The sequence below is a fragment of the Vipera ursinii genome (genome assembly GCF_947247035.1).
Source record: "Vipera ursinii genome assembly, chromosome: 9".
NCBI classification, from domain to species: Eukaryota; Metazoa; Chordata; class Lepidosauria; order Squamata; family Viperidae; genus Vipera; species Vipera ursinii.
Window position 1 is genome coordinate 22,245,871 of NC_139523.1, and position 12,097 is coordinate 22,257,967.

Sequence of the window (12,097 nt, forward strand, 5' to 3'; positions counted from 1 at the left end):
TCTAGCCTGGCGCCTTCACCACCAGACCAAGCTGACTCTCAATTTCGTTGGTTTGTTTTTAGTCAGGCGTGGGGCAGCGTACCAGTTGAACAACTACGTATGATAAATAAATACAGGTAAACAAAATAACAATCCAGCACACCCAGCATCACAGGTAGGAGAAGAACAAAAGGTATGCCCAGGTATGTCTGTCTCCTGACATCTCAGAAACTGCCTCTTTTTTTCCAGCTGTGCCAAGAGCTGTTATTTCTCTCCCTGTTGTTATGTTCTGGAGACGTCGGGGTTAAGCCTGCGTGTTCAAGTGGTGATGGAGATTAAACTTTGTCCCCAGTGCCACCATGGCAAACCTTTTTTTTTTGCTCTTCCAGCTGCTGACTCTGCCAGGGCCACCCCTTTTCTCCACCCCCACCCCTCCCACCCCCCCAGGCTGAGCTGGGTATTTAAAAGTCTGCTGAGGAGAAGGGCTGACAGGAGAAACTTCCCAGAGTCGGCGTCCGCAAAAAGGGTGGTGAAAGACCAGGAAAACTCACCAGTGACTTGGTTGGTTCTTGTTTGGGATCTTTTTTTTTCCTTTCTCTTTTCAAAAAGTTTCCTTGATTTTCTATTATTACATTTGATTAGTGCTTAATGAGCATTGGGTGGTCTGGGTTAATTTGTCTGATTAATAACACAAGGGACATCCTTAGTCTCTAAGACCCCTTTTTTCCCCCCAACCGTAGATAAAATAAATGTCATGTTTGAAAATATTCTGTATCTTCTTTCTCTTCTATCCTCAATTGTTAAGTCTGTCCATTTCAGCGCAGCCCAACATCTTCTTGATTATCTCTTCATCCAGTGGTTTTTCTCCAGTCTTCCAGTGCTGAGCAAATACAATCCTCGCTGCTGTTAGTATATAGGCAATGTTAAATGTACACTTCGCTTGTCAAATTTTTCCTGGTATTATATACCTAATAAGAAAAGTTCGGGTTTAAAATCTACAGGTAGATGCGACAACTTGTTTTGGATCTTTGCGACAGTTTTGTTTTGCGAAGATGGCTGGTTGTAAAGTGGGTTGGAAACAGGGAAGATCGGGAGGATGGTGGGTCTGTTGGCGATAGCAATGCCAAAAACTTGGAGGAGGCCAACAGAGTTTGGGATTTCAAGGTGTTGCTTGGATGTTGAACTGGCAACGGGAATTTAACAGTGCAGTAATTATTTCCTTTCTGGGTTATAATAGAATAAAAGAGAATAATAGAATAAAGGGAATACTGCCGAGCTGTGACTGATTCTGGGTCTGGGGGTCTTAGGGTCCTTGTGGGTGTGTGAAAAAGCAATCTCCTCCCCCTGTCATTTCCCTTAAATTCACCTCCTAACCCGATGTGCCTCTCTCTCTTTCCCCCCCCCCCAAAGGATCAACCGATCACCATGAAGCTCTTTGCTCTACTTTTCACCGTGGGGCTGTTGAGTGGTAAGTAACCAAAGTGAACTAGATTGTAGTATTTGTATTTTTTTTAATATTCTTTTTTTTAATTTAGATTTATATGTGTTATGTTTGTATTATTTGTATTTGAATAAAATAAAATTTTTAAAAAAGTAAGTAACCAAACTGGGACGTGCAGTTCTACGAAACAGGGAAAATTAAATGTGTGGTGGTGGCGGTGGGGTGGTGGGGAGATAGAAAAATCGGTAAGCAGTCTGCTTATCAACCCTGTTTGGATCCTCTTGAATATCGCTGGCATGTAGATGATGCCTCTCCTTCGCGGAGGTGGAGCTTCCATATACAGTGGCAATGTACCTCTGAATTCTCTGCTGGGAGGGAGGCGACATTGTAGCCAGTGGTAAGAAAGGAATAAAACCTAGGGTCTCTGGGCAAACTGGGACGCCAGAAAGATGGACTGGCTGAACTCTCAGTTTGATCCATAGAGACTAGGGTTTCCATAATATGTTAGACTAGCACTGATGATGTTAGCTAGTTGGGTCATGAAATGTCTGCAAGAAAACAACCAAGCTCAGAGAACATCAAGGACCCCATAGTCGTCGTCATCGTCCTCCTCCTCCTCCTCCTCCTCCTCCTCCTCCTCCTCCTCCATGCCACAAGCCCCACTCCTTTCTTGCACTGATGATGTTACCAAGTTGGGTCATGAAACGTCTGCAAGAAAACAACCAAACTCAGAGAGCATCAAGGAGCCTTCTTTTCAACCTGGAGCCACAAATATTTTCCTTTAATGGGGCTGAGTAGATTGTGGGAAGGCAATGAATGAGTGAATTTCATATAGCAGGCCATCCTTTTTAATTAAAGCTGGCGTTTAGGTAGCCCTTAACGGCCATCCATTCAAGTTACATCGCTGGAAAAAAAAATGACTCACCAGAGTCCTCATACTTAGACTATAGCAGCAGTCACGTGATCAAAATTCGAACACTTGGCAACTGGCGTGTACTTATGACAGTTGCAGCATCCCAGGCTCATGTGGTCACCGCTTGTGACCTTCCCAGCTGGCTTCTGACAAGCCAAGTTAATGGGGGGGGGGGAATGCAGGATTTGAGTCATGCTTGTGCCCAGCCGTGGCTAAACGTGGCTAAGAACTATTTCATCAAAGCCGAGTAAATGACGCAGAACTGAATTAGTCCCCATTCCAGTCTGTTTCCTGTTTCCCGTCTAGCCTCTGGGACTCCCTGCCACAACAGAGCTCTCCAAGAGGTGAGGGCACTCTGCATAAGGACAGGAGGCCACTGCAATTAACCACAGGGGAAAAAAAGAAGGAAGTGTGTGTGTTTTTTGCGGCTTGCCTGCTGATGTAGTACAACCCTGACTGCTCAGTATATTTTGACTTTTATCCTACCTTGCAGATAAAGGAGCAGGGGGCGGGGGGGGATAAAAAAGTAAGAAAAGGTTTGAAAAGGCCAACATGCTTGCGAGGGGGGGGCTGTGGCATTGATTTAGGAGGAAGAGGAGGAAGAATTTCAGCCAAAGCGATTATCAGTTCCAATAAATGAGAATATTTGTAGCTCAGGGTTGAAATGAGGCCTCCTTGGTTGTTTTCATGCAGATGTTTCTTTACCCAACTGGGTAACATCATCAGTGCTAGGACTAGCTGGGCATTATGGGACCTGAAGTCCAGCATACCTGGAAGGAATCAGCTCAGGGAAGGATCAATGTCTCTATAGCAACTGATCATCTGAGTGGTCCTTGCTCCTTTTCTTGCAAACGTTTCATTGCCCAACTAGGTAACATCATCAATGCTGAAAGAGAACGGGGTGTAGGAGGGGGAGGGGGAAGAGGACTGTGGGGTCTTTGCTGCGCTCTGAGCTTGGCTGTTTTCTTGCAGATGTTTCACTACCCAACTAGGTAACATCATCAATGCTAGGACTAGCCCTCATGATGTTCCCACGTTGGGGTCATGAAACATCTGCAAGAAAACAGCCAAACTTAGAGAGCACCAAGGACCCTCAGTCCTTCTGTCCTCCTCCTCCTCCTCCTCTCCTCAAACCCCCTCCCTTCTAGCACTGATATTGTTCCCTAGTTGGGTCATGAAACGTCTGCAAGAAAACAACCCAGCTCAGAGAGCATCAAGGACCCCTCAGCTTATCAGTTGCTATAGATGCAATGATTAATGTGGGTCTTCCTTCCCTGAGCTGATTCCTTTCAGATGTGCTAGAGTTCAGGTCCCCATAATGCCCAGCTAATGTGGCCATGATGGGATTATGGGACCTGGTCCAGCGCATTCTACAGGGCACCAGTTCAGGGAAGATGGTGGCATTTGTTGCAAAGTTGACAACCGTAGCCGGACAACACCTACTCAAGAAACTCCTTTGAAGGGACAGATGACCAAGGGTGCTTTCTGACTGGTGGGTCCTGAGTTCGAAAGGTTTCCCCTCCTCGAGACATCCTTTCCCTTTCTCATCTGCATGCAGCCTCCTGGGCCAATCCCTTCTTTCAAGAGGAGCCAAAGTCCAAATGGGAGGAAACGATGGACGTCTTTTGGGATTACGTCACCAAGGCTGGGAACATGGCCGATGACGTCACTGCCCAGATCAGAAGCTCGCAGCTCAGCAAGGAACTGGAGTGAGTGTTTCTTCTTATTTTTTAATCCCGCCTTTCTTATTTTTTTATAAATAACTCAAGGCAGCAAACAAAATTAATAATCCTTCCTCTGCCTCATTTTCCCCACAATAACCCTGGGAGGTGGGCTGGGCTGAGAGGGAAGGACTAGACCAGGGGTAGGCAACCTTGGCTCTTTTATGACTCGTGGACTTCAACTCCCAGAATTCCTGAGCCAGTCATGCTGGGGAGAAAGGGAAAGGTTTCCATGCTGAGCCAGGCTGGCTCAGGAATTCTGGGAGTTGAAGTCCACAAGTCATAAAAGAGCCAAGATTGCCTACCCCTGGACTAGAACAAAGTCACCCAGCTGATTTTCATGGCTAAAGAGAGACTAGAACTCGCCAACTCCTGGTGATTGACCCAAAGTCATCCAGCCAGCTTCCACGCCTAGGGTGGCACTAGAACTCATTGTCTCCTAGTGATTGGCCCAAAGTCATCCAGAAAACTTTCATGCTTAAGGCAGATCTAGAATTCCTTGTCTTCTAGTTTCTAGCCTGGTCCTTCACTGTTAGGCCAAACTGGATCTCCTAGACCTAGACCAAACATAGATGGTTCTATGAATATGATGCCCCTGAGAAATTGACCACTGGCGTCTCTGTCTCCTTAGTGGCCTTATCACCGACACCATCGCTGAGGTGGATCTTTACACGGATGATGTGCGTGCCAAGTTTGGCCCCTATACTCGAGAACTTCAGGAGCGCCTGAAGACCGAAGTGTCCACCCTCACCGGGAAGTTGAGAAATGACATGGAGGAGACCAAGGCCAAGCTGATACAATATTGCCGAGATACCCGCTTGATGATTGACCACAACGTGGACAACGTGAAGTCCCAGTTCAACCTGTTGATGCGCAAGCTCAAGAAACGCGTTACCAAGGATGCCGAGGAGTTACGCCAGAAGCTGGCCACCTACGCCCAAGAGCTGCACACCAATACCGGCGAGAAAGTCAGCTCCATCCGCCAAAACCTGCAGCCCTACCTGTCCAGCATCAATGAAAAGGGGCAGCAGAGGATCCAAGCCCTGAAACAAGCCATCGGCGAGCAAGGCCAAATGGTCCACCAGCAGCTCAGCAGCCGTGTTCAGGAGCTCCAGAATCAGCTGCAGGAGAAACTGGAGGAGGTGAAAAGCAGCTTTAACCAGGCCGTTGAGAAACTCCGCCAGCTGGTCAACCCCATTTTGGAGGACATGAGCATCCAGGCCGAGACCAAGGCCGAGATGGAGGAGGTCAACCAGGAGCCGTGAGATGCACTTGTCCTGCACCATCAGCAAAACTCCTGCTTCGTCTCCTTGGAAACCAAGGGGAACCTCAAAGCTTTTGAGGTCTCCTGGTTGAGATGCATCCCGACAGGCCCAGCCATGCATTAGCCTAACCTTCCCAACTGGCTGAGAGCTCTCCAGATGTGTGACATGAGGCCCTCCAGAATTGGGCTTGCAAGCCGACACATCTGGAGAGTGTCAGGTGGGGGAAGACTGCACTAACCTCATGCTGCTTTGCACAAGGCCCATCGTCCCCTGAACGAGTCTGCCATTCAGACCTCTTAACCTTCCCTCCCCTTTCCAGTCTTGTATTATTAACCCAAGTCCTGTGTTGCACTTGTGAATTCTTCCTAGAAAGATCCTGGAATGATTCCTGATTTCCCCCATTCCCATTCCCATTGTAAAATCCCGCATTCCAGATGTTTCACCACCATTCCTCAGCTTTACTGGTATTTTGATCTGTAACAATAAAATGTACTTTGGATATGAATTTCTCCTGGTCAAAGGCCGTTCTTTCTGCCTGGGATGGTATAGACATCACACGAGGGACACTTTTGCAGAGGGGAAATAAACATTTAGTAGTAGGATATTACACACACACACACACACACACACACACACACACACACACACACACATATATATATATATATATATATATATATATATATATATATATATATATATATATATATATACTGCAGAGTCAGACAAGAACGAATGGAAGAAATACAGACATACAAAGTGAAATTTAAAGAAAGGAGCGGGGGGGAAGGAAAGAAAAAAAGTGAAGAGAGATAGAAAAAGAAAAGTGAGAGAAAAAGTTTAAAAGAAATAAAAAAGGGCATATAAAGAAACGACTTCTGATATTTACAGCAGTTGCAAGCAAGCACATGCTCACCCATCCCTCTTTAAAATTTTAAAATGTCTTTCCTTTCTTCCCCTATTCAACCCTTTTTGATCAGCAACTCCATAAATTACCAGATCAAAATAACCTGTTATTGTAATGTTTTACCCTGCTAACCGACAACCCAGAAGAAGTATTTTATAGGCAAAAAGTTTTTTGGAGGTAAAACAACAAAGCTTTTATCTATATTGCCTTATTGAAGGATGATGCTAGTCCAGTTACATTGATCTTACTTTTTTAAAAGTTTGACCTTCGTTTAAAAAAGAGAGAAGCTAGCAATATGTTCTGAGCCACATTTGTGTATATCACACACATCGGGAACAGAGTGTTTAAAAAAAAAAGAAGCAAAAACACCTACACCTGATTTCTTTGAGCTGGCTACCTCTTTTTGATTTGGTTCCGAATGATGAGCCCCAGATAATAAAATATGGGCTACACGCCAAGCATGTCTTTAGCCATCCAAAATGTGGTTTTTATTTTATCTTCTGCTTTAGTGTGTTTGGCGAAACCAGCCTTTCAAGAGCTCAGCGCCAATTTCCCAAGGAGATTTCACTTTTCAGACAAATTTCTCAACATTGCTAGAGAACGGGACATGGAACCTGTTTTAAACTGATGCAAAATTGCAAAATAGGTGTGCTTTAAGGGAGGAACAGGCAAGCCAGATTGTTAAAAAATAAGTCGGTGAGGAGGGAAAAATTCATTTAGATTTTTTTGCTGTTTTAATTTACATATTTGACTAGAGAAAAGGCAATCCATTGGGGAACCGGTGTATCAAAACAAACTGCACATGATAGTTGCAGTTGTGTAATGGAAGACCTGTTTCTGTTTAGCAGCCTTGCACACATGACACACCTAAAAAAAGGAACAGGGCTTTGATTGGGCAGGTGTGGCTTCATCTCGATTTGTTCAACCCTGCCTGGGTGAGTAGAGTAGCAGCATCTGGTATGCTTCATTATCACTTTAATTAATGTCTCTTGAATAATCAAATAGGTGCAAAGTCTAATCAGTCCAAAGTTGCAAAGAAGTGACTGGGCTAAGCCCTGTGGCAGTTCGCTTGCTTTGGCCTCAGAATGTCATCAAAACCCAGCCTCTGTGACTTGTAAATCATGGTTTATGACTTAAAAAGTCATCAATTAAGCCAGCCCATTATGGCTGCTTCAACTGGCCCTGGCTTCATGCTACGTGTGCATCCAACTGAACAGGAAGAGACGGCCTTTCTGGCAAAGAGAGGCCGTGATGGCAAAGAGATTTTTAAAAAAATCTCCTTCCAGAGTTTTTCAGATGTATGGACTTCAATACCAGGAATTTCTCAGCCAGTTGAAATCCACAGATGCTAGCTAGGGAATTCTGGGAGTTGAAGTCCACAGATGAGAGCTAAGGAATTCTGGGAGTTGAAGTCCACAGATTCTGGTTGTGGAATGCCGAGAGCTGAAGACCAGAGATGCCGGCTAGAGAATTCTGGGAGTTGAAGTTCACACATTTTAAAGTTGCCGAGGTTAAGAAATACCACTCTAAACAGAAGGGAGGAAAGAGAGGGGGGGGGGGATGAAATCTTCAGCATCCTGCCTGCTAGTTCAAATTGGTGTATTTTTCCATCTTATTCCATGGATGAGCCAAGGTTGTGTGGATCCTTGTTCAAGTCCAGGCAAAACCTTTCTTCTACTCTTCCTCTCTTTTCCCACAAGATGCCTAGCTGGCCACAACTGTCTTCTCACTTTCAGCAACCACAACGCTGAGCAGCCTTGAAACGTTCTCCACACCCAGAGGACGCCTCAAAGTGTTTAATCCAAACACTGAGCCAGGATGCAGCCTCAAAAGAACAGCCCCCATTTTGTAGCTTTCGGTGCTTATTAGACTACAATTCCCAATAACAAACAAACTAATGGACATGATGGCTTAGCGCAGGGGTAGGCAACCTTGGCTCTTTTATGACTTGTAGACTTCAACTCCCAGAATTCCTCAGCCAACATGGGGGAACCATGGCCCCTTCGTGACTTGTGGACTTCAACTCCCAGAATTCCTGAGCCAGCCTGGCTCAGCTTGGAAACCTCTCCCTTTCCCCTCAGCGTGGCTGGCTCAGGAATTCTGGGAGTTGAAGTCCACGAGTCATAAAAGAGCCAAGGTGGCCTACCCCTGGCTTAGCGTGTCTCCTGAACCAGATCGAGGGCTGAGTTCGCGGCTGAAAAAGCGATTCTAACTTTGGCTTAGCCTGTCAGACAGACTCGCTCCAAAAGTTTTACGGTTTGTGCCTTAGCATGTTCAGTGACTCTAATCATGGTTTATCTGGTGACAGTGGTTCAGCCAACTGTGCTGGAATAGATCTGGAAGGAATGCAGGACCCAATCCCACAAAAGCAAAAATTCTTTAAAAAAAACCCCAAAACCCACTGCAGAAACAGCTGAGACAACACCTACTCTATTTGCAAAACAACTCGTATCTTTGTTTTGGATTTGACTCCAGTTGTGGAGGGGGCTGGAAAGCCTTTGGGGAGTTGGCCCACAAGATGGAAACAAGATCAAACAAGAAGCAGAATAAACAGTTCACACACACCGGGTGAATGAATGTCATATACAGTTTTGCGAAAGGAAGAGAACCACATTTCAAATGCTAATTTAGCCAACGTTGCTTTGTAACTCCTACATAAACCCAAACCTTAGTAGCCTTCAAAACTGACCCTGAATTTTTGCGGTGCACTTTGACATTTAAAAACTGGGGAGAAGATCAAAAGGCATATCTTGAACAAAATAATGTCGGAAATCCATTGTGCAGACAGTCCTCTATTTACAACTGTTCATTTAGTAACCATTCGAAGTTGGGGGGAAAAATAACTTATGACTGTTTTTCACACAACCGTTGCAGTGTCCCCATCATCATGTGATCAAAATTTGGACGCTTGCTAATTGTCTCATAGTTGTGACGTTTGCCGTGTCCTGGGCTCATGAGATCTCCTTTTAGGACCTTTTGACAAGCAAATTTGACAGAGAAGCCAGATTCATTTAACAGCCGTGTTACTAACTTAAGAACTGCAGTGATTCACTTAACAACTGTTGGGGAATTCTGGGAGTTGAAGTCCACAAGTCTTAAAGTGGCCAAAGTTGGACACTCTCGTTCTCTAAGCCAAGGAGCAAGGCTCTGGTGGAACTGAGTGCAGAGTCCTACGAAAGTGTGAGAATTATCACTGGCCAAAACAACGCTCCTGTGTTGTTGGCTCTTTAGTTGGGAATTTGTTCCCAGCGCAAAGGGATCCCTCAGAGATGGACTGAGCTTTTGCTGTGCCAGCTGAGCTGCAGGTTCGTTGCGGGAAAGTGACTGATACGGCCTTTGCTGAGGAGTTTTGTTTTGCTAGATTTTTCTTTTTCTTTGATGATGGGTGATTCAGCTTGTACTGCAGGGTGAGCGGGGCTGGGAGGATTGGGACAAAACATTTCGCAACAGAAACAGACAGCTGTGGAGCCAGACTGGGCTGGGTGAGGTGGATGGATGGTGTAGGCAGAGAGAAAAAAATATTTGGAGACAACTAGAAAGAAATCTGATAATCTGTTTAATGATATGTAGTTTACTCATCTGATTTACCTACGTGTTGTTCGTTTTCCTTCCTTCCTTCCTTCCTTCCTTCCTTCCTTCCTTCCTTCCTTCCTTCCTTCCTTCCTTCCTTCCTTTTTTTCTCTATCTATCTATCTATCTATCTATCTATCTATCTATCTATATCTATCCCTGTTTTTATCTCTATATCTTTCTATTACCTATGTCTGTCTGTCTGTCTGTCTGTCTATCTATCTATCTATCTATCTATCTGTCTGTCTGTCTGTCTGTCTGTCTGTCTGTCTGTCTGTCTGTCTGTCTGTCTGTCTATCTATCTATCTATCTATCTATCTATCTATCTATCTATCTATCTATCTATCTATCTATCTCAGGAGTCTCCAAACTTGGCAACCTCTAGACTTCAACACCCACAATTCTGAGGAATTCTGGGAGCTGAAGTCCACAAGTCTTAAAGTTACCAAGTCTGGAGACCCCTGATCCATCTATTAAGAAAATTTATATGTCTCCTCAACTCACTCACAGGCAGCTTTTGAAAAGAAAAACCCAATAGAGAAACTAATAAATCTCTACTTCCTGGTGGCAACCATTAAATGACCCATTGGATGGGCTCCATCCCAGTCTGGGGTGCCCCCAGCCCGTTGGCAGAACCACCTCTTCAGGGCCTCTTGAAAGGGCCAAGTGGGGGCCAATCTTATTTCTGCAGGGATGACGTTCCACAAGGAGGGAGCCACCAGGGAAAAGGCCCTTTTTCTAGGTCCCACTAGAAGGGGCTCCTTAGCGGAAGGGGCTCATAACACCCTCTGCCTCCCCACTCTGGAGGGTCAGGTAAGATATGACTGGGCGGTGAAGATGGTCCTTCTGACAACCTGGTCCAGGTCAGGTAGGGCTTTGCAAGTGACAACCAGGACCTTGAATTGGAGCCAGGAGCAATTCGGGGAGCCAATGCAGCTCCCTCAAGAGAGGTGACCGTTATGCAAATCTAGGCTTGCACCAAAGCAGATGGTCCATCGCATTCTGCACCAATTGAAGTCTCTAGATATTTTTCAAGGGCAGCCCCATTGCAACAGTCAAGACGGGAGGTGACTGTGAGCAGAGATTGTCATCAGTTAATGCAAATCTTTCCCATTCACCGACTTCCCGAGAGGTGAAGGGAGAACCCAAATAAATCAGATGGAGGAGACTGCAGGATGGAGGCAGTGCATTATAGGTTTCTAGCGGAAGGGCATGAAGCATGAAACCCAGCCTAAATTGGAATGCGGTTTGGGTTAGCAAAGACTTTTAGTGCTTTATAACTTGTGCTTAAGCCTAAAATCTTAAACCCATTTTCTCCCGCATTCCTTTTACTGTGGAAAATTTCTGTCTTTGTTTACTTTCAAGAAGAGAAAGAAAGTAAGTTTCCACAGATGGAGGGAGCGAGGGAGGGAGGGAGGGAGGGAGGAAAGAGGGAGGGATGGATGGAGGGAAGGAAGGAAGGAAAGAAAAAAAGAAAGAGAAAGGAAAGAAAGAAAAAAAGAAAGAAAGGAAGGAAGGAAAGAAGGAAGGAAGGAAGGAAGGAGAGAAAGAAAGAAAGAAAGAAAGAAAGAAAGAAAGAAAGAAAGAAAGAAAGAAAGAAAGAAAGAAAGAAAGAAAGAGAGGATCCACAATGCAAAGAAAGAAAAATATCCACAAGGCAAAGAGTTGTGGAAGAGAAAAGCAGAATTTCTCAGGGAGAACAAAGGATTTCTTAACCCAGCCTGTTTATCTGGCAGCCCTTGAGATAAAAAAAAATACTGCAGGATCCCTCCAGGCATGAGGTTACCAGCGTTCAACCTCGGCAAGTGGAAAGGAGAAGTAAAGGAGGCCGAGATCTCGACAAATAAACTCCCTGGAACACCTCCCTTCCCAACGTGTTTGTGTGTGTGTGTGTGTGTGTGTGTGTGTGTGTGTGTGTCCGAGGAGAAAAGGCGCATTGTGGGATCGGACAGTTTGTTCCCGTGGAGTTTCGTGCACAGGGAACTCAAAGTCTGCCCTTCAGTTTGCAGGACTTGTGCAACGCCCGTGAAAAAAATGGGGGCACCAGCGAATCCCCATGCATGGCTAACATTCAGAGTTTCCCAGGAACGGCCAACTCCTTTCCTCTGCAACAAATCGGAGGAAGCTCCCGATTCTAATTCTGCACCCTGGAACCGACACTACGAGGTCCTTCGCTCCAAGCAAGCACAGGTAGTCTCGACTTACAATTTGTTTAGCGACCGTTTCAAAGTTGCAACGGCGCTGAAAAAAAGGGATTGATGTCCATTTTTCACACTTGACCACCGTTGCAACATCCCCAGG

General features: G+C 45.3%; 1 protein-coding gene across 1 annotated transcript; it reads left to right on the forward strand.

Moving 5' to 3' along the window:
- Positions 1–469: 469 nt before the first annotated feature.
- APOE (apolipoprotein E) lies at positions 470–5,811 on the forward strand. The gene is made up of 4 exons (XM_083368965.1): positions 470–540; positions 1,390–1,447; positions 3,892–4,042; positions 4,686–5,811. The coding sequence occupies exons 2-4, from the start codon at positions 1,405–1,407 to the stop codon at positions 5,317–5,319; spliced, it is 828 nt and encodes a 275-aa protein (XP_083225091.1). The 5' UTR covers positions 470–540; positions 1,390–1,404; the 3' UTR covers positions 5,320–5,811.
- The last annotated feature ends 6,286 nt before the right edge of the window (positions 5,812–12,097 follow it).